Source organism: Lynx rufus, unplaced genomic scaffold, assembly GCF_022079265.1.
Source record: "Lynx rufus isolate CCGP_SWC_20201006 ecotype Redwood Valley unplaced genomic scaffold, mLynRuf1.p SCAF_13, whole genome shotgun sequence".
Taxonomy (NCBI): domain Eukaryota; kingdom Metazoa; phylum Chordata; class Mammalia; order Carnivora; family Felidae; genus Lynx; species Lynx rufus.
Genome location: NW_025814827.1, coordinates 18,477,534 through 18,500,647, shown reverse-complemented (window position 1 = coordinate 18,500,647; position 23,114 = coordinate 18,477,534). Strand labels below are relative to the sequence as shown.

At 43.1% G+C, this 23,114-nt stretch overlaps 1 protein-coding gene across 1 annotated transcript in view; it reads left to right on the top strand.

Annotated features, from left to right (window-relative positions):
- The window catches only part of CGNL1 (cingulin like 1), a 97,267-nt gene that overhangs the window by 8,058 nt on the left and 66,095 nt on the right, over positions 1-23,114 (top strand). The window contains exons 5-7 of the mRNA XM_047075061.1: positions 214-362; positions 1,766-1,901; positions 10,861-11,073. Of these exons, the coding sequence (XP_046931017.1) occupies positions 214-362; positions 1,766-1,901; positions 10,861-11,073 (498 nt within the window). The remainder of the gene's footprint in view (positions 1-213; positions 363-1,765; positions 1,902-10,860; positions 11,074-23,114) is intronic.

Sequence of the window (23,114 nt, the reverse complement as noted above, 5' to 3'; positions counted from 1 at the left end):
AGCTGTCTTCATAGTTCTTTTAGACATATTACAGCTCATTCAATATTTAATATTCTTTCCAGTTGCAAAGTCCCATGCGAAATGATGTAGTTTGATTAAGTTTTCTAATAAGTAAGTGCAAAAGCCATGGAGTCCATCAGAGTTTTGAGGTAATCTGTGGGATTGCGTTAGTGTTGAGTGGAGGTACTTTCAGATCACATGTATTTATATTAGAATCAGCAGAACATCAAGGAAGAGAGAGAGAGGATGAAAGCAAACTTGGAAGAGCTCCAGGGCCAGCACGACAGTAAGGTGGAAGAGAACTCCATGCTGCAACAGCGACTAGAAGAAAGTGAAGGGGAGCTCCGGAAGAACCTGGAGGAGTGAGTCCCAGGCCAAGAGCCTCTGCCCTTCCTGGGTTCTTGTATCCGATGTAGCCAGAATCTTTTTGTCCATTTAATACCAACCAGCCTTCCAGATGTTAATAGGGGCTGCTGACCCTTCCTTTTCTCCCTCTTAACCTTTTAAAATGGGGAAACTGGTGACACATGCAGAAAGGTTAATAATTTTAAAAATCTTTATATACCTTAAAAAATGCCTTGTCAAGTTTCAGCCCCTTAGAGTGGCTCTTCATAGCAGATAAGTGAGAAGCAGGGAATACAGAGTGTTGATATCTAAAGACAGAGTTCTCGAGGGATCTGGACCCAGCCTCTAAAAAGCACATCATATCACTTCTGTAATCTCCTAGTTGGTGAATTTTCTCCTGAGTGTTGCTGACCAGTGCTTATGCATCTGTTGAGTCTGTGGAGAGGGAAAGTCAAAGCCAAGATGGCCCTGTCATTATGTCATATTAAAATCTGCAACAAAAGGATCTGAAACCAATGTCCGAAAATGTACAATGCTACGAAGCTCTGTGGACATGGTGGAAACCTTAAGTGAAGGTTTAAGCGGGGGTGAAATCTAGAAGGGAATTCAAGAAAAATAAGACATTATATAATAAAATCATTTAATTGCCCTTGCTATTTTGATGATGTAGTTTCTGCTTTTAAAGCATTCTTAGAGGTTAATTCCGGAAGAATTGGTGAGAAAAAAGCAAAATTTAGGGTATAGTAAAGACTTTACAAAATAAAAGGGTAAAACAGTTGTCAGTTTGATTTAGAGCAGAGGTTGGCAAACTTTTTCTGTCAGATAGTAAATACTTTATGGTTTATGGGCCATATGGTCTTTGTTGAACCCACTCAGTTTTGCCATTGTATTGTGCAAATGACCATGTGCAATATATAAATGAATGAGCATGGTTATATTCTGATAAAACTTTATTTACAAAAATTGGCTGTGGGCCAGATTGGCCAATAGGCCATGATTTGCCAGTTCTCCTGGGGCTGGGGGTAGGGTAGGGTAGGGTGGGAGGTAGGGAATAGGGTGGCTTTGGTGAAGGCATTATCAAAGAGGTTGTGCTTTTTGGGGGTCAATTTCTCATCTTATTGTCTAAATTCCAGGACCCTGTGGTCTCCTTCTGGGGAGAAATGGTCACTGTATAACCTTTCCCATTACATTGGTTTGAGTTCTCATTTGTCTTCTTGTTAGGCAAGTTAGACTGAAGTCATGAGTTCTCACCAGTGCCTTTTCTGGTTTGTGATGCCTTGTTCAGTATAGAATGGACAACAGGGGAGGCTCTTTGGGGCTTTAGATGACTCTGCTTGACCATCCTAAGGTCCGTAATCAGACTGGATGAAAAAAAGCTGGGCCCAGGAGAGTCTCTCTAATGGGCTTCCTTCCCTGCCAGACTGTTCCAGGTGAAGATGGAACGGGAACAGCACCAGACTGAGATCAGAGATCTTCAGGACCAGCTTTCAGAAATGCATGATGAGTTGGACAGTGCTAAACGATCCGAGGACAGGGAGAAGGGAGCTCTGATTGAGGTAAGGGGGACTGTGGGATCAGCTGATAGGAAAGCATCTGCCTGGAGAGGATGGGATGGGTGGAGGTGGGGCAGACTGGATACTGTGAGCCATAGTCTGTTACGTGTATTTGCTGCACTGTGCCTATGACTAGATTCCATAAAAGCATCGCAGTATTATTTCCTTCTAGATTAATAGTTTTTAAACCTTGTCTTAGGAAAAATTTCAACCATACAGTAAAGTAGAAAGAGCAATTTATGAACTCCCATGGAGCTCCAACCCAGATCCAACAGTCGTCAACATTTTGCCATACTTTTACCATTTCTTCATCTGTCCCTTCATTTATCCCATTATTTTTTCATCTGTCCATCTGTTTATCTTTGCTGAATCATTTCACAGTTGATTACAGATAATACCACACTTCACTCCTAAATTCTTTGGCATGCATCTTAAAAAAATTAGGGAATTTTGTTATAACCACAATACTGTTATCATGCCTAAAACAATTAATAATTCCTATAATGTGACAGTAATGCTAATACCTGGTCCTTACTGAGAATTTACCAGTTGTCCCTCAAGTATATTTTATAGTTGTTCCTCCATACCCCAAGCCAGGATCCAACCTAGAATCCCATATTGCTTTAATTGTTTTCTCTCTTTGAGTTTGTCTTTGTATAGATTTTGGTGCATATTTCCAGCTTTCTTCCATTCCATTGGTTTTTGGAAGAGACCAGACCAATGGCCCATATTTTGGATTTGTCCGATTGTTCCTTATGGGGTCCATTAACTTGTTCCACTATCTTGTGCGTTGCCAGTAAATTTGAGGTTAGATCTAAACACTAACAGATTCAGGTTAAACTTTGGGTAAAAACACTTTGTAAGTAATACTAATTATGAGAAAGCATTTTAAAGATGTTAGTGCCCATACAGCACTTATCACAGTTAAGTTTTTGTTTAAGGCTCCTACAAGACTGTAAGCTGTAGGAGGCAGGGTTGGTGATGACTGGCTTAGTGTTTTATCTGCAATAGCTGTACCTGTGACTGGGACATATGGCACTCAGCACATATTTGGTGGATGGTTGGATGGATGCATTATGAATGAATGAATAAGTGAATGAATGAATATATTTGCTGTGTACATAGGCTGCCTATCTGGCTTTTGCCTGTATGAGTATATTCCCTACTGAATATTTAGCTCTTCTCAATCCATGACTCAGTGGATGAGGTTGACTCTTTCCACTGCTTAACATTTGTAGATGATTGCGTGGTTTTCCAAAGACCATCATTATCTCTCCCCTGAATTAGATTGCCATTCTGTTGAGGTGGTAGATACACACATAGGTTATGAACATTGACATTGTTTTGTTGGGAATTGGGTATAATCGAGGCTCAGAAACAGACAGAACTTGTATCTCTGCGCTCATTTAGATGTTTTGATGTTGGCTATAATACTATCATAACCTGTATTCTTGGCATAGTTTTGACATTTATTTCCTTATAAGCGTTGGTTTATAGGAACAGCCACAAATAAATGATACAAAATTTAGAATGATGCAAAAAAAAAAAAAGCCCATAAAAAAATAAAGGTATCCTGTCAACCTTTAATTTTTATTTTCTACCACTTTCCCCCTAAGGACCTGGGTCTTTTCTTCATCCCCTGTCTTGGAGTTAAAGTTTCTGGCTGCCTGTAAGTGTCAGCTGTCAGGTGTTTACTCACCCCCTTCCTTGTTTGGTTTTGGAGTAATTGCCCAGGAGGGATTTTAGTTCTTGCTCTTTAGAACTTAGAGTCTCTTCCCCATGACTTGGCAGCGATGGAGAGCAGAGAGCTTGTGGCCACCCAGGATAGGCATACTCATGGATTCATTTTTCACATGGGCAGGGGGAAATCTCTTCTCTTCTCCCCACACAACCATCTCTCTGTCTCTGTTTGGACCTTTTCTCCCAAACAGACCTCGGGCCTGTTCCTTAGCACCTATTTCCCTTTTTATCCAATGACCTCTATCTTTTTTTTTTTTTTAATTTTTTTTTTTTTTCAACGTTTATTTATTTTTGGGACAGAGAGAGACAGAGCATGAACGGGGGAGGGGCAGAGAGAGAGGGAGACACAGAATCAGAAACAGGCTCCAGGCTCTGAGCCATCAGCCCAGAGCCTGACGCGGGGCTCGAACTCCCGGACCGCGAGATTGTGACCTGGCTGAAGTCGGACGCCTAACCGACTGCGCCACCCAGGCGCCCCTCCAATGACCTCTATCTTAAAAGCCACCACATTTGTGGGATTAGACTGCTTCTCGTGGTGCTGCCTTCTTCAGAGGGCTGAGTTACAAAGACAAGGTGCATTAGAATGAGGCTTTGAAAATGGGTGTATTTGTCCTTGAAGTATTAAAACATCATAAAATGAAATCTTGAAACGGACAGGTGGTGGAAACATTTTCCACACACTTTAATGACTATTTTTCTGCATTTTCTGGTTGCCTTCCTATCCATTGAGAACTTTCATCTGCCCTTCTGTAATTTAGGGACAATTATAGTGCCCCTGCAGCTTTGATACCTGCTTTTATTTTATTTATTTTTTAAATTTTCTTATTGTTTTTTTTATTTTTGAGAGAGAGGCAGACAGAGAGCAAGTAGGGAAGGGCAGAGAGAGAGGGAGTCACAGAATATGAAGCAGGCTGTGAGCTGTCAGGACAGAGCCCGATGTGGGGCTTGAACTCACAGACCGCGAGATCATGACTGAGCTGTAGTTGGCCGCCCAACCAACTGAGCCACCCAGGTGCCCCAATACCTGCTTTTAGAAGTTCATTTTTCAGAAACACTTTTCCTTATTATACTCTATAGTCTTCATAGTTCATCTTTTAAGGAGATAAACCGTAATACGTTTCATCATCCTTCTATATTTATTGTTTCTCTTTTTATTTTCAATTACGTAAAAATGTATTGAACATTTTTCACATGTATCCTTTTACTACTTTAGAAAAATTTCCTAAGGGTAAGCTTCCAGAAATGATGTCGTTGAACAGTTTATGGCTTTCAATAAAAATGTAGCTTCACAAACAAATTTAAATAGAAGACTGCCATGAATCCTATGATTCTTGTATGTACACTTTATTGATTCTAAAAGAGGAAGGTGTTAGCTGTTGGGAAGTCTTTTAAGTTGCTCAATTTGTTCACTAAATGAAACCTATAATTGTTAGTTGTTCTTTTTATCTGGTATGCTGTATCCTTTTAGGTTCATGTTAGCACATTTGACCTTGCTTTATTCTGTATCTGTCCCTTTCTTCTAAAAATTTTTTTTAAGGTTTTTTTTTTTTTTGAGAGAGAGGAGTGATGTGCGTGCATTAGTGGGGGGGGGGAGGGTGCAGAGAGAGAGGGAGACACAGCATCAAAGACATGTTGGCTTTGCTTCCTCCCCCATTTCTTGCCTAGCACAGCACTAAGCAACAGAGCAAAGGAATAGATTTCAGTTTTTAAATCTTTTTACAATTGTCACCTTTTTAAGAAAAGGGGATAATTCTGATTTGAGCCATGTGCTTCTTTGCCTCTTTAAGCACAGTGTACTGAGTGTATATTAATGAATATGATTTAATTAATCAAATAGTTTAGTGACTTATTTACAGTGGTAACTAGGATAAGCATATGAACCTCAGTTTTGGTGATGTGTTTTCAGGTTGGTAATGAGAGACACAGAAAGGAAACAGAGCACATCTGCTCTTACAGATGTTCCCAGTGTTGCTGGCTTTCTCATTATTTGCCTCTTCCTGTAACAGGAGGACTGTTATCTGCTGTCTTTCTGCAGGATTAGTTGGGGTACAGTTAGCTTCTCTGTGCCAAAGTGGGTTTCTCCTCTGGAAATTCATCCTCACTGTTTTAATCAAGTTCCTATTACTTGTCAGCAACATTTAAAACCTGATCTATGGTTTCTATACCACTAATAAAATAGACCCTATCTCTTTGTCACGTTCAATTTATTCTTCATATCTTAATAAAAAGCGGCTTGGGGGAATCCAATAACAGATTATAGTTATGGCCAAGTTTTCCATGGCATTTAGCTTAGAACAGGCTCTTAAACACAATGCACCTTAAACACTTCTGCTTTTAAATGTTTTAAAAATTTGAAGGCTTTTTATTTTGTGAGGCTTGCCACAATCCATAAGATTTTTAATGAAATCTCTTCTAATACTTCACATTTTGTTAAATAATACTGGGCATCAGTAAAGCAACATTAGGAGAGAATAAAATGGCTAAAAAGAAGATATAAAGAAAGAAATAGTAAGAAATACAATTTGCTTAGGATAAGCCATATAACTGACCAAAAATAAGATGACTTTGTTATTCTTAAACAATTGATGGTTCTGAACTTTCTAAAAAAAAATTCAGGTTACAAAATGATTATGGGACAAGTTTTCAGTCACTTCTTTGTCTGTGAATGCATTTCCCTCCATTCTGGGGGAAAGGGGTGAACGTGAGACCTCTCTCTAAGTGCATGACAGTGGAGTTTTCTAATTACCAACCATCATCTTTGATGGGAGCCTACAGTGCTGACAGATGGGCCTCACTCCAACAGAATCTGGTAATGTTTTATCCCTGGCATTTGCCACGAGCAAGTACTTGAAATACTCTGGTATTGAAATTATATTGATCTGAGGATAGACTGTGCTCAGAAATGAGGTCTCTAAATAGTTCTAAACTTGCAGGATATTACTGAATTATTACACAAATTTTAATCAAAAAGTACTAAAAAGTAATCATGGTTTTCTTCAGCTGTGATGTGCTTTCTAGGCTGTTCTCCTGAGAACAAAATTTACATAATTCCTATCAGCTACAGTTTTGATACAAAACCCTTACGTATCCTTTCAGTGAGTGTGGGCCAGCGATGGGGACCCCTGCTGAACTTCTGGGAAACACTTATACGGAAGAGATCAGCATTTTTCTCAGGTTGACCTGGAATACCTGTCAATAGGTGGTGTGTGGAGTGAGGCTTTCTATGGAAAGTAAGTTGATGCTGTGGATATTCTGGAATGTCTGCTTTCCAGACAGCCACTTGTTGCTGCTGCTAACAGCTAGGCCCCAGAGTGGGCTTCTCTTTTTCTTTCAGCTTTTTTTCTTTCCTGGTTCTGGGCATGTCTGTTTTCTTTTTTAATTTTTGTTAATGTTTATTTATTTTTGAGAGAAATAGAGACAGAGCGTGAGTTGGTGTTGGGGGCAGAGAGAAAGGGAGACACAGAATCCAAAGCAGGCTCCAGGCTCTGAGCTTGTCAGCACACAGCCCGACACTGGGCTCCGGCTCATGAACCGTGAGATCATGACCAGAGCTGAAGTCGGACACCTAACTGACTGAGCCACCCGGGTGCCCCGGGCATGTGTCTTTTCTTTAAAGAGGTGGACTTCCTTACAGGCACTTCCAGCCATACCCAGTGTTCTATTCCATTTGCAGCTGAGAGACTGAGCACAGGGTAATTGCTCCTCAGCCCCTCTTGAGTGTGTAGATTTGTGGTTAGGCTTGCAGAGGCTGTGTGATTAAGAGAAGGGGCATTGGTATCCAGTCTGTGTTCTAATCTTCTACCTCTAAGCTGTGTGAATGTAAGCATGTTAGTGTCTCAAAGCTCCAGGGTTTGTTTAGGTTTTTTTTTTCCATCTATGAATAAGAATAATATTAATCGCCTTGAATATTCATCTCTTAGGATTTTTGGAAATCCTTACCACAGTTCCTGTTATATACTATGTACCAAGCACAATCACATCTGTCGCCTCTCCCTGCTCACATACATTCATACTCACTAGGCTTTTATCTCCTGGAAACTTTGTTATCTGCACTTAGCCTGAATGCATATGAATTTTGAAAGTGCTGATTCTGATTGGGCAAAGCTTTCCTTTGTTTTCTGATTGGTATCTCTAGAGAGGCATGGTCACCTCTGATGGGTATTTACTTACGTTTTGAAATTTATATACGTTTTCTGCTTTCTTTGGCTTGATATAACTGGAAATGAGGATACTGAGGCGATGGGGTAAAGTTTCTGAAATCTCTCGTGGTTTTTTGGCCTCTACCCTGGAAAACCTCAAGTGCTACTAAGTGATAAGGTGAGGTGTAATCTGATTGGATTTGTACAACACAGGCCACTTAAGCAAAGCCACGACCGCAGATAATGGCGCGTCGGTGTAAAATGGACCATAGAAACCTAGGTTCTTGACATGCATTGGTGGCAGGGCACACCAGGCAACGCAAAGCCCAGATACATCCTGGGAAAGATAAGTGTGGGAAGAGGAACTGCCTTATCATCAAAACAATTGAGAAATGTGTGAGAGTAAGAGGAGGAAGTGGAGTTAGAACCACAATGTCTGTTAGAGGCTGGCAGAAAGCCCAGGAAGACCTGATGGGGTGGCCAGTCACAGCAGTGATGGGGGGGGGCGGGTTCTGATACCGCTTAAGAAGGGGCCGGCAGCATCGGCACCAGGATGTCCCCTTTGGTGCGTGTCAGGATGGGGTATATTTTCATAAGATTTGCATATGTGTTCTGTGCTTGGTGCTTTGGAAGAACCAGAATTGCCTTATTTACCTGGATGAATCTCTTGACCTTTCTTCTGAGCTTCTCAGTGCCTGCTAGCGAGATTTTTGAAGGGCTGAGTCTTGGTCTGTGCCATGTGGCTCTACCCTGGGACTGGTTCAATGCATGTGCATGTGCCAGAGAAAAGGCTAAGAGATTCCATCGTCAGTCATATTTTCATCCCCTCATCAACGACATACTTCTTGAATGGAAAGTAGTTTATCATCGCCAAGGCCTCAGCTCCACAGGTGGCAGCCATTCCTCTGATTCCCCAGGAATTCCAAGAGAACAGGATGTGTATTTACTCAGAAGCCACCAGTGAAAAAATAGACCAGTTTAGAATTCTTACATCTCCAGACTTCTGCCCTGCTTCATGTGTGAATTTATTTCTACTCAGAACAGACACATTCCCAATATCATTGATCTGTGCACCAAAAATACAGTCAGATCTATATCCTTCTTTCAAGGGGCTGACAGTCTAACAGGGGAGGAAAGAAAATAATCTCTGTGGACTGCAAGGTAAAAGCATTAAGTGCTCTGAGACACACCGCTAGAGTGAGATGGGTATCAGGAAGGGGATTCAAGGAAGACTTCTTGCAGGAGATCCTGCTCTGAGTCTTCAGGGATTTTCTGAAAGGCAGAGGCAGGTGGGATTGAGAGGGAAGAAGGGCGCTTGAGACAGAGGATCACGTCATAGGGGCCACAGGTGAGCAACTGGATGCAGTGAGTAGTTGGGTGGCAGGAGAGCCTAAACCAGGGAGGCGAGGGAAAGGATCTCTAGGATGTTACAGAGCTAACATTTTGGTTGTGAAGGACAAGGACAAGAGAGGTCAAGGATGCTTCTAAGCTCTCAAGCAGGTGGTGCCATTTAAAAGAATAATGAACAAAGGAGGAGGAAAGGAAGGAACATGAAGAATTCGCTGAAAAATATAAGCCTACTGAATCTTAGGTGCCCGTGGGACATCCAGATGGATGTGTCTGGCAGGTCACTGGGAGTGCAGGTCTGAACTCAGATAAGAGTTGGGAGGTAAAGGTTTGAGAGTTACTTACTTAGAATGAATAGTTGGGAAAAAAAAAAAAAAAACCCAACCGATGAGCTTGCCAAAAAAGAATAAAGAATGCGAAGTTGCATTCTTGGGGATCATCTTAGCTTTTGGGAAGAGGGAGAGAAAAGCCAGGGAAGATTGTCATAGAAAAAGCAGCCTGAGGGAAGAAAACAGGCAAGTACTGTCTTTGAACTGCAGGGCAAAAGAGAATTTTAAAGAGAGGTTGGGAGGATCAAAGAAGGGTTGGTGGAGAAAAGTGAGGACCGGGGAGAAGCCTGGACTTGTTGACTAAGAGGTCACTATGACCTTGGAGGGGACAGTCTTAGTACAGTAGGATCCAAGGCCATGTAGCTAGAGATTAAAGAGTGACTAAGTGGTCAAGAAGCACAGTGGACAGAAATTACACTTTATAAAAATTTAGTGGCAAAGCTTGTTGTTGTTGTTGTTGTTGTTGCTTTTTGACCCAGTGGATTCTTGTGCCCTGAGGGAAAGAATACAGACTCAAGGAAAGAGAAAAGGACAATGTGACAGAGAAACAGATCACTGATGGAGGAAAGGCCTGGAGCAGGCTGGCAAGGGGCAGCTCGTGGTGTGGGAAGTGGCTGCGGGTGGGAGGGGGCTGGGTGTGCGGAGAAGAGCTGGGGTGGAGGGGCCGCCGAGGCAGCCGCATCCGGGTCCCGCCAGTGTGATGTGGGGGCGTCTGCAGGAGAGGAGTGTCCTGAACTTGAGGATCGCCGAGTAGGTCTGAGACAAAGATGGTGAAGTACAAGGAATGCGAACTTTTGGCAGGACACGCTTGGGTTTAGGTAATGCGATTTGTAGTGGAACGTGTTGCCCCAGTTTTGTGACTTTTCTCAGGAACTCTTGGCAGTGAATGAGGAGAAAATGGGAGTGTGTGCCTTGCCCCAGTGCGACAGGAGACTGGGCAGAGTCCTCCCAGTACCAGGGCTGTGAACGAAGGGTTTGACCACATGCAGAGCCCCACGGGGGGCGTGAAGTTAAGTGAGCCCACACAGTGGACACGTCCCCCAGTGAAACAACAGCACACATGAGCCCTTTGTGAGGGCAACAGACCATTCATTGCACAGAAAGGAGGTGAGATGGAAAAGACACACATGCCCCCTCAAAGCAGTGAAAATGAAATCAGTTTCCCTTTTTCTCCTTCAAGTCAAATCTCAAAACGAAGGCAAACAAATGTAGGGGAATGATGGCGTCAGAGGAGTTGAAAGGGATGAGGAGGAGATGGTCTAAACTGGTGCGTACTATAGTGAGGAGAGAGTCAGGACAGGTTGAGAGGATGGCCGTTCGTCTGGGCCACCCAACTGGAGGGGACATGTAGGGCCATTCAGCAAAGATGTTTAATCCTTACCTCCCTGTTCATGCTTCTGTCTCTAGGAACTCTTACAGGCAAAACAGGATCTTCAGGATCTGCTCATTGCCAAAGAGGAGCAGGAAGACCTCTTGAGAAAGCGGGAGCGTGAACTCACCGCCCTGAAGGGAGCCCTGAAGGAAGAGGTTTCCAGCCACGACCTGGAGATGGACAAACTGAAGGAGCAGTACGATGCTGAGCTGCAGGCCCTGAGGGAGAGTGTAGAAGAGGCCACCAAGGTGAGTCTGCTGAGCCAGGTCTGGTCAGACTCCAGGGCATGTTGGCCCGGGGCAAGAGAGTGAGGGTGTGGCGTGGGGACAGCCGAAGGGGCGAGACCGCCTTGCTCACGCCAGTGCTAGTTGTTTTTCTTTTCACCACAGAGTGAAACTCAGTTTCATCAGATTGTGGAAATAGAGCTTGATCACGAATAATGGGCTCAGCCCTGTTGCTGTTGACCATTTTGGGTCTATAAATTTAAAAATTGTTAAGGACATGGATAATGCTTTTATTTGAGGTGAGATTTGGAGGCCCGTGAGGGAACCGAGCCCCTTGCAGAGCACACAGCGGGGCCCCTCCAGGTGTGCCTAAGGGTTGGAGGCCGAGGGCATTGGGTGGCTTTGCGACAGGATTGCAGACCAGACCCAGATTTCTGGAATCCTGACCCCTGCCCCTGCCTTAGCCTGTTCCTTTTGACTTGTGAAGCCTTTTGTTAAATGGTTTGGGTTCTTTTCTTAGCAGAGTTCCACCAGGGCTAATTGGCTGAATTGCCCAGACCCTTGTGAGATAATTTTTCTCTTAATTGAATTCTTGGCTCCTACAACATAGGTTGTAAATTATGTTGAGGTCTTCTGGTGCAGGCCTCATCTTGGCTGTTGAAGAAGAGAAAAAGCAACGTTTTGAAGGGGAAAATGCTTTGAAATATCATGCCATCTTTAGGGAATGAGGGGAATTGCAGAGTATAAAGTTTTTTAGAGTCTCGGCGATGCACAGGTTAAAAAGGATGAGGAAAGAACTCTTGATACTGTTGGTTTATTCTGTGATGATTATGGCGACAGCTCTGAGCTTGTAGGCCCCCCCCTCCCCTAAGCTCCATAGTGATTCACTGATTTTCAATTATGGCATGGTAATTGCAAATGACAAGAAGTGAAAGATGGTTTTGTTTGTTATAACAATAAAAGGTCTGGGAAATAGTGTGTTTGGGGTTGTTATAACTGAGATAGTTTTTAAAGAGCTTCTCATTGATTTGCCTTAGGTTTTTTTTTTTTTTTTTTGGAGATTAGGTTTAGTTTGAAGGAGAAAATGGAAACTGATTTAATTTTCATTGCTTTGAGGGCATGTGTCTGTTCCATCTGATTTTCTTTCTGCGCAGCAGCCTGGTGTCCTTTTTCTTAGCTTTTCTGTGCTGTTGTTTCGTGGGGGATGTGCTAGTAGGCTACTGAGTAAGAGGATTCTCCTTTGAACCCACATGTCTTTACCATGTTCAGACCTTTCATCAAAGCTCGAGTTAATATGTTTATTCATTGAAGGGTAGTTGAGGATGGTGTTTCGGGCATATGTATAGTGATCTGAATATAAGGAAAGTTAAATTTGTGCCACGCGTCAGATGCAGGATATGTTATTAGAAGCTTGTAGGTCCTCTCACAGATGGTGCAAGTGGGGAAGGGAAGCATGGTAGGTGAAAGAGGACATTTTTGTTGTATGACATCAAGGTCATCTGTAGAGACATAGTCTGTTGCATTTTGACTCTTTCAAAGGTCAGTATTGTATGTTAACGTACAGCATTTTTTAAAATGTTTTATTTTTCAGTGAGGACAAGTGGGGGAGGGGCATAGAGACAGGGGAACAGATGATCTGAAGCAGGCTGTATGATGATAGCAGAGAGCCCGATGTGGGGCTTGAATTTATGAACTGCGCGATCATGACCTGAGCTGAAGTTGGATGCTCAACTGACTGAGCCACCCAGGTGCCCCAAGTACAGCATTTTAATTATGCCATTTTAAGACAGTTAACTTGGTTGACCCATATGGGTTTGTGAAAGAAGTAACAAGTGTGTTAACCAAGACATGTATCATTGGCAGAGAATGTAGGGTTTCTAAGCAGCAGGAAACTAACCAAAAAGGGATGCACGTCAGCATCCAAAGGGGTGTGTGCCAGCAAGGTTCTTTGTCCCAAGGTCATATTCTACAGTGCTCTCAGAATCTTCGCCTGAAAGGACAAATTTGATCATGTCAGCCTGTGCTTAAAGGCTCTCTTGGCTCCCCATTGCTACATTTAAGTTCCAAGTTGTTATCGTGGTAGGTGATAGAAGTCCTTTTTCTACCTAACCCCGTTTCCAGAAAACTCCATGTTCTCTTAATCCTTTCACCTTTCTGTACATGGGAGCTGACCTCCGTCCACTTTTCTGCCAGACTACCCCCTTGAGAATCCTTCAAGACCCTCCCCAAATTTCCTCTCCCCTGTGATGGTGACTGGATACTTCCACTCCCCTTCGTGGGGTTAATTGCACCTTTCTTAGGGTTTCTTTTGCTCCCTAGTTATTCATCTTCTGTAGTTTCTATGATACCATGTTGTAACTCATCATGTCTGCGACTTCGTTAGACTCTAAGCTTCTTAAAGAAGCACAGGAGACATTTTTATCCCTCCTTTTTCTTCCTGGAGTAGGAGTGGAAAACTTAAGTACCTCAGGGCCCAGGCAAGGACATGAATGAGTGGACTTCTGGGTGTGTTGTTGGGGGGACAGTAGGACACGGTGGAGACTGTGGCAAACTGGTAAGTGTGCCCTTTGCTGTAGAGTTTGTTGCTTCTTTACTGCTGTTGAAAATTGTCAGTAAAGGAATCCTGCCCCATGTGATCACCTCTCAATTTTTTTTTTTTTAAAGAATTCAGATATCTGGATGTTGATGTGAGATCTTCTGACTTTTAAATTAGCAAGAAAAGAATGATATCGACCAAACTCAGCTCATCTGCAGGCTGCCAACGTGTGACCTTTGTCTCTTGAGTTTAGCACAGTGTCTGGCACACAGTTATATCTGCGTAATCTGATGAGTGGAAGGAAGTAGACGACAAATTCCCCTCATAACTGGGTTTTCAGTCCCTGTTGTGTAGTTACTCTTGGCTTTTCTGCGATGGTGATGGGGGAGGTCTTTGAAGAAACTCTGTTACTCTGAATTTCTGTACGTTGCCTTTACGTTTCCCTGCAGTTTTCTAAAGGGCATCATGATTGCGTTTTTGTCTTTTGTTTAGCTTGTGCTTCTGAAGGTGGTTGCTGAACAAATGTGACTGAGTCATATCTAATGGAAAAAATAAAGTCAGTTTAGCAGACAGATGGTGCCTTTTTGTTACATTATTTTCATGTGAGTATTCTATAATATAATTTTAAGGTTATTCTATTAACTACTTGGAGGAGAGTGAATTAAATATAATTTTTTAAAGTTTATTTTATTTATTTTGTAAGAGAGGGAGGGAGGGGCAGATAGAGAATCTCAAGTGGGCCGTGTGCTGTCAGCTCAGAGCCTGACACAGGCCTCGATCGCAAGAACTGTGAGATCATGACCTGAACTGAAATAGAGTCAGACACTTAAGTGACTTAAATACAACATTTTAATTTGGTATCTTGTTTCTTAAATGTGTGCATTAGCATTTAGCCTTTTGCTGTCCCAGAGGAAGGACTTATCCACCACTGTGACTAAAAACTGACATTTCTTTGAGGAACTGCATTGCATTAAAAAGTTTATTTCCTTGGTAAGTCTTAGGAGGCAGCCCAACTTCCTGCCATCAGTTTTTCTAATTTTTGTCACTGCCCCAGGGCCCAAAACCCCTAAAGCGCTATTTTATTGTTGTCAAATAACAAATATTTCATCCTGGCCTGAGCTTGAGTGCAAGAAGTTTTAAATTACTAGAACATTTGGTGAAAACCACCAAGTTGTATTAAGAACATTTTACAGGTATTCCAGATAGACACTCTGCAAGAGTGGTCTTGGTAGACCCAAGCAGCTACACCTTTTTAAGAACAGAATGATTGCTTACCAGATGAGAATTCATGAGTGCTTGTTTTTTGTTTTTTTGTTTTTAATTCTTTAAAATTAATTAATTTTGAGAGCAAGAGAGAGAGCATCATCAGGGGAGAGGCAGAGAGAGAGAATCCCAAGCAGGCCCTGCACATTAGCCTGGAGCCTGATGCGGGGCTTGAACCCACAAACTGTGAGATGATGACCTGAGCCCTGAGTGCTGTGGTTTTGTGGTGTTTCCTTGTGCAGCAAAATGAAGTGTACCTTCCCCTCCAAGCAGTGGTGGTTTGGGTCATTAGGTGAGCTACTTGAGTTCCCTTCCCATTGAGAAATGGAACTTGACGTCTGTTAGAAAAGGGGGTTATTTCTATCAAACATTCTTCCAAAGGACCCCTAAGGACTTTGACACTGTATTTCATAGCTACTTCTTTGTGCTATGTCCTTTTATACTCTTTCTGGTTTTGAAAGCGAAATGTTCTGTCTCTTCTTGGGTTTGTGGCAGTTGCTAGAATCTAAGTGAGGAAATGGACAGTCAGTGGACAGTCAGTGGGGATGTGAATGACCGTTGTCTGGTGGAAAAATGAAGCCGATAGCTCCTCTTTTTCATCCGTACCCCTTTCCATCTTCAACTCCTCGTGCAAAAGACAGGTGCAAACAGTTTAGTGTTTTCAGATTTCTAGCTCCTCCAAGGAGTTCCCTGGTTGCTTCTTGGACCTTACAGTTTCTAGGGACTGGTGAATGCTGGAAATCTTGTTCTAGGTTTTTTCTTCTCTTTCATACTCAAGACTGTCATCATTTTCCACTAGGCATCCCCAGTGTGTGGCATTTAATAGGTGTTCAATACATGGTTTTGGAGGACAGGAATAGACAAAAGAGAGATGGCCTTTGAGTCCTGACAGTCCTAAGGCATATTAGATTATTTTAGGGTCTAATTTATGAATTTAAATTGTTTCTTGTGAAAATGACCAGATCTTGTCTGTTGAGAGCAGTTTCATAATGTTAATGTTGATCTTCGAAGGACTGATTTGTGTCTAAAAGATACAGGTATTTTGAGGGTGTTAAAAGAGCCACTTTTACTTTTGTATTGTGTAACATGACTTCTGGGCCATTAGGCCATCTCAAGTCCTCAACACACAGCAGTTAAGCAACAAATATGTCTTAGATGAGTGGATGAGGGGAAGTGGAAGGAGAATGGAGATACGTGAGAGACTCTTGCCATCCTTTACGTCTCCATTTGTATTATATGTAAATACAACATTTATAAGTTTACTTACTGAACCATTGTCAAGTGCAAGGTATGGTGAAAGTTACGAAGATAAATCAGAGAAGTGTACCTTCCAGAAGATTGGAGGGGAGAGAAGTAATACTGAAGCTGACTACAGAGTGGGAAAGAGTAAATGTCCCAAGCGAAGTGTGGCTAAGTGCTGTGGGAGGTGGCTCGCGCTGGGGGCAGGGGTGATGTGAAGGGGAAGCGAGCGGTGTTTGAGGCCGAGGACATGGGTGGTGCTGCGTCCAGCATATTCAGCATCTTGTAGGTAGGGAAGTGAGATGTGGCTCTGGGCTGGAGCCTTGTAGAGCAATAGAAGATAGGATGGTTACAGATTAACAGAGACTTTTGAGAGGCAGAGACCCAGGTCCAACACATGGACCATGTTTGGATCCCAGTTCAAACAAATGAACTGCAAAAAACAAAATATATTTGAAATGATTGGGGACACTTAAACATCATCTGTATATTTAGTGATATTAAGAAATAGAGTATGCAAAAGTATTAGGAGTGTTGATAGTGTTATTTTTAAAAGTTTATCATCTATTTGTTTATTTGGAGAGAGAGAGAGAGAACACCAGGAGGGGAAGGGCAGAGAGAGAGAGAGAGAGAGAGAGAGAGAGAGAGAGAGAGAGAGAGAGAAAGGAGCCTGATGTGGGGCTCAGTCCCACAGACCATGAGATAAAACTTGAGTCAAAATCAAGAGTCAGACACCCATCCGACTGAACCACCCAGCTGCCCCAATAGCTGACCCATTTTTAAGAGTCTTTTATTTAAAAAAAAAAAAAAATTAAGTTTATTTATTTTGAGAGAGAGAGAGCATGAGCAGCGTAGGGGCAGGTAGAGAGTAGAGAGAGAGAATCCCAAGCAGGCTGTGCACTGTCAGTGCAGAGAGCCTGATGCCGGGCTTGAACTCATGAACCATAATATCACGACCTGAGCTGAAACCAAGAGTTGGACACTTAACCAACTGAGCCACCCAGGCACCCCAAGAGTCTTTTACATTTTAAAGAAACTTACTGAAGTATTTATAGGTGAAATGGTAGGCTATCTAGAATTTGCTTTAAAATAATCCGGTTGGGGGAGAAAGTGATTGGGGGTGTGGATAAAACCAGATTAACCATGTGTTGATAAGTATTAAAGCTGCATGATGGATAAATGAGCGTTCATTATGCTACACACTACTTTTGCTAATGTTTAAAATTTTTCATGATAATTTTTTTTAAGAACAGAAAAAGACAAGATAGCTAAGGTGAGGTGAAGAGGGATATGAGGACTCATTAAATATCGTAATGCCGTGACATGTGAGTGGTTTTTCATTGATGAGGGAGCACTTGATGTTTGTCACAGAGACCTAATAGGGACATGCTTGCATAGCAGGGACATGCTTTCATAGTGGTGACCTGCAGGTAGGGGAGTTAGCAGTTGGAAGAAAGGTTAGAAATAGGAGGATGGAGCTGCGGGGTCAAGGAGGCAGTGGCCAGGAGACACAGGACTGGCAGGAGAGTCCCCACATGAGTGCCATGATTGGGGTGAGGGACAAAGAAGAGATAGGGCTAAGCCCAAGGTATTGCCTCAGGTGCTGAGGCCTTGCTGGGGATGGGGAAGTTCCAGGTGGGGCTTCTGGGGGAAGGCGGTTGGTGAGAGTCAGGGCGGCCCTGTTGGGTGGGGTGGTGAGCCAGTCCACGAGGGTGGAGGCCACTCCCAGAGGGTCGTGATGGCTCCAAGACAAGAAAACAGGAGCATAGGGTAGAAGAGCGGGAGGACGCAGGCTCAGAGACAGGATGAGAAGCGGCCAAGTCTAGTAACAGGAAAGCAAGTTGGAAGAGTGTTGCATTTGGCTTAATGGATGATGTATTTGAGAAACTTCTAGAAGCAGCTTGTTTTTGCATTACACACACACATATACATATATATGTATATATACATATACATACAAATCTCTGTGCTTTCATCTTATTTTGCTCTGTATGGTGTAAATTCTTTCTAACACATTTTATATCCTGTAACGCTTCTATAAATTGTATTCAAATTCAGAATGGTGAAGCTTTCTTTCCCCCTCAAAAGTGTCCTCAAATTATGGCTCTATGTTTATGTTTCACCGAACAATTTGGAAATGTCACTCATCTTATAAAAATGGAGATGTGCTTCAGTGCCCCTTTCTTGTGTCACTTCTAGATTTTCCCTCTCTCTTTCCTACTGATCTGTGACTGGTTCCTTTAAAAGCAAAAGGTCACCAGAGGGTCAGATGGTAAAATCAGTGCTAATCTCAGGATCAATGGAATTGCCTCCCCTAAAGATAGGGCTAATTCAGTGAAAAATCTCATTTCTGTTTTCTCCACAGGAGCGAGGGTAGTGAGGGAACCTGGAAAAAATCCTTATTTCCCCAGCTTTCTAACTTCACATAATCAGCTTACCCTGGATGACGGCTGTTGAGAACGGGGGACATGGCAGGGTGGCAGGCAGGTGCTCAGGTAAAGGGAAGTATCTCTTTTCCACCGACTCAAGTGCGCCCAGAGTGGCACAGAAGTTTCCATCGGCAAAAGTAAAATGCAAAGATTCAAGGTTAAACAAGGTCTCCTACATTTTTTTCTCGCTAGTTTTTTTTTTCCCTCCAGAAATGACTCTTTTAATAATTTCATTGCTCTTTTGCATTCTGTATTGATTAAAAAGTAGCTTAATAGGAGGCATGGTGTGGTGTCCTAGGATGTTTATTTTGGACCCACCATTTAAGCCCTAGACATGCCCCCTCCCTCCTGGGACTCTGATCCCAGTTGCATGGGTCCTGATAACGCCTCTTAGGGAGCCGTGGTGAACATAAACAGGACATCTCTGTACTTGCCTCCTGGTGCTTTCACTCAGCTGCCAAATTGACTTGCTGTGGTTTGTAGAAGAAAGAGTAAGAGTCTCACACGCAGCCATTCCTTTTTCATCACATGTTTGAGTGTGTTTGACCAGTGCTGGACACTGAGGATACAAAGGTGGGCACGCCATGGTTTCTAGCTTTAAAGATCTTTTATTAGTCCTGGAAAGACATGCAAATAAGAGGATGATAAAGTTACGGTGCTGTAGTTGAGGCACACGCAGGGTGGGAGATCAGGAAAGGCTGACCGCTTTTCCTTAGATGGCAAAATTCAGGAGAGAAAGAGCACGTCCCTTCTGTACCTTGACACCCTGAGTGTCTTTTACATACCAAATACTTAAGATTTAGAAACGAAAAAGATACTTGTTTTCCTAGGACCGCTCTAGGAGTTTCTGGACTTTAGCACCCCTCGAACCTACTGTCATTGTACTAGACTCCTTTTAGTAAACTCAGAGTTAACAGTTGGAAATCCTGGACAGTTTAAATACCCTAAGTGCAAGGCAAAGAAAGAATGTTGACCTGGGAGATGAGTTAAAATAGATTTCATTTATTTGAAGAGCCAATTAGGTTCCACTTACAGTTAAGATTTCCAGAGGGTAGGACCCCATAAAATAAAATATTTACAAGGAGGACCTCTGCTTTTCCCAGTTCGGACCACAGCATTAACAGAGCTCTCATTTGGGTCTGCTGTCCTGAGTGGCTTTGGCTGCTGCTGTTTTGCGGAGAGCATCATGGTGCAGGAGGGTGAACTGATGCCGAATCACATTAAGAAGATTATTCACATGGGATAGGTAGGACATTGGCCAGGTTTTAATGATTGGACCGTGTAGCTTCATGAGTGTGGTTGAACAGGAGGGCCTTTTCCTGCAGCTCCAAAGGGAGGGGTGGGGAAAGGAAAGCTTTCAGGACACCCAGAGCATTCCGATGACCCAGAAAATCATAGTGAATTCACAGTCAGTGTGAAGAGAAATGGAGAGGGAAGGAAAAACTCTTGTCCTGGCCTCAGGAAGAGCAACAGAACAGCCTGGTCTACAAACCATGCTGTCCCTGCTTTGCCTGACACAGGCTTTGAGTCGGTTGGGAGGAGAGAGGAGAGCTTCCATCTGTTTCCCATCTGTACTGAGGAATGACCAGAGGGTGAGGCTTAAATGATTCAGGAGATTGGACGTTAGCATCAATTCCTAACCACTGGGAATGGGTTGCTGATACGGTTTGTGGAATCTCCATCAGTAACTACTTCGCTCATAGTCTTTAGTTAATTAAGCAACTATCTAGGGAGCATTCCATTTATGCCAGGCACTGTCTATGCTGGGTTGTGGAAAGAAAATGGACAAAATGGGGGAGACAGACCTTATTCAGTTAATCACATGTATAAATGTGCAATTCAGTTGTGATAAGCGCTTTGAAATAGAGGAGGGGGGATGCTTCCTTGAGGAAAATGATGGACATCTGAAGGATGAATAAGAATTAACTATATTAAAGAAAAAACTCGAAGAATATTCCAGGAGGAGGATAGAGCATGTGCAAAGGGCTTGGTGGCAGGAGGGAGCGTGGTCTATGCAAGATGTTGAGTGAAGGCCAGTGTTGTTGGGCTCTGCAGGGCAAGGGGAAGTCTGGTGTGAGAGGAAGTAAAGAGGAAAGCGGGGACTGGCTCTTGCAGGCTTGTGCACCTGGGGGGTTTTGTTCTTTTTCCTAAGAGCCATGGAAATCATGAAAGACTTTTAAAAAATATATTTATTTTTGAGGGGGGGGGGCAGGCAGAGAGAGAGGGAGAGAGAGAATCCCAAGCAGGCTCCACACTGTCCGCACAGAACCAGCACGGGACTTGAACTCATGAACTGTGAGATCACATCCTGAGCTGAAACCAAGAGTCAGATGTTTAACCGACTGGGCCACTGAGGCTCCCCATGAGAGACTTTTAGTGTGCGTATGTGTGTGAGAGGGCCGGGGGGGGGGGCGGTGGGCGGAGGGAGCCAGAGGCAGAGAAAGACACACGCACAGAGACACAAGCAGATTATCTCTGTAGAAAAGTCTGCTCTGGTCTTTACAAGTGAGATGGAATGCCCTGGATAGTTTGTTCATGCTGCCACTTAAGATGGAAGCACAGACTGTCTGAGGTCTTGTTAGCAATCCATTTCCATTTTTAATGGTATTATTACCTGCCCCTCTCTCTGCTGAGGGGCAGAAAGGGAAGGGAGTAGGGTCACGGAGGGCCCCATTTTGTTGGTGAGGTTTTTGCTCTTTGCCAAGTGCTGGTTGCCTAAATTTGTAAACTGTGCTGAGGAACAAGTGGATGAGGGTAAATAGGGACCAGGGATGAAGGGGAAAGTTTACTATGTTGGTGGTGAGGTTTGTAGGAGGAATGTTTCATTTGTTTCTTGTCTAATATGGTTGTTCTAATGTCTCAATGCTGGAAATGTATGCATTTACAGAAGTAGTGAGAATAACCAAGTGGAGTGCTTGTCTGTCTCCCTGAATGGAATGAGTGTTCTGAGATCTCTGAACCATCCATGGACACCACCCAGAGGTCAGGTGTGTGAGCAGGGCAGGGGTAGTAGTCACTCACTGAGGGCCAGTAACCAGACACATGTCCAGGTGTGGCTACAGTCAGCCCACAGAACTGGGCAGTGTAATGAGAGAGGCCTATTTTAAATAGCCAGGCACCATCACAGCCAGTAGAACATTGCAAATAGTTAAATCGTTGACATCTGAAAGGGAAAACCACTTTAATTTTATTACCAGAAATCCTGCTTAATCTGTGTTATACTCTCTCAGGTCCTTTATACTCTCTCTGACCCTCTAAACTCTGCCCGATGAATATTTTTCTAAAGACTTGCCAAGATCATTAAGTAGATTTCTACTTGGTGGAAAAATTTGGCACTATTATTTGATCACGTGAAGCAGAAAATGGAACATGTCATAAGCTCTAAGTCCATTAGATAAGAAGCAGTGTGGAAACAGAAACATGTACAACGTTGAGGTGCCTGGATGGCTTAGTTGGTTAAGCGTCTGACTTTGGCTCAGGTCATGATCTCGTGGTTCGTGAGTTCGAGCCCCGCCTCGGGCTCTGTGCTTACAGCTTGGAGCCTGGAGCCTGCTTTGGATTCTATGTCTCCCCTTCTCTCTGTCCCTCCCCTGCTCACACTCCATATCTCTCTGTCAAAAATAAATAAATGTAAAAAAAAATTAAAAAAGAAAAAGGAATATGTACAATGTCAAGGCAAATGAGGATAGATAAGGCAGTTGTAGTAGTCAGCCTCTGAAATGGCCCCCAGTGATCTATGCTTCCTGATATTCTTGATGCTTCATAGTCCTTTCTCATGTTGAATAGGGCTAATGTGGGTGACCAGGAGGAAATGGTAGAGTATGACTTCCAAGGCTGGGTCATAAGAGATGCTGTAGCTTCTTCCTTGCTTCCTCTTGAATCACTTGCTCTGGGGGAAGCCAGCTGTTGTGAGGGCCTACGGGCAGCCTGTGGAAAGTCTCTTGTGGTGAGGGACCTAGGCCTCCTGTCAACAGTTATGTGACCACCCCATCTTGTAACTGGATCCTCTGGCCCCACTCAAGTCTTCAGATGACCGCAGTCATGGCTGGCATGTTAACTACAGTTTCATCAGAGACCCTGAGCCAGAACTACCCAACTAAGTCACTCTTACCTTCAGAAACTCTGAGATAATTAATGGTTAGTGTTATTTGAGGCTGCTAAGTTTGGGGACAAGTTGGAATGCAGTAATAAATAACTAATATTGCAGTTTGACTAAGCCATGTCTTCTATGTTGCATTTCTTGATAACTGCTGACTCCAGCAGAACTACAGCATCCTCTCACACGCTGGTCTAGTTTTTGTTTTGCTGGGCTGTTCGTGTTAGGTGATAACGTCATTCTCTTCATCTTGAAGGATGGACCATCTTATTCTTTGTATCTCTGATAGCTTGCAGAGTACTCAATAAGTAGGCTCCATGTAAACGAATCAGAATGTACAAAGGTGGAACAGAGTAACAGCTTAAGGAGAAGTCAGCGTTCTAAATCTGGCTCTGCTATGGACTTTATAGAAGTTTCCTGGTCCTTGCTTTTTATTGCCTTTATTGTAAATGGATACCATTTGTATTAATAAAAACAAACGATAAATGAATACATATGCATA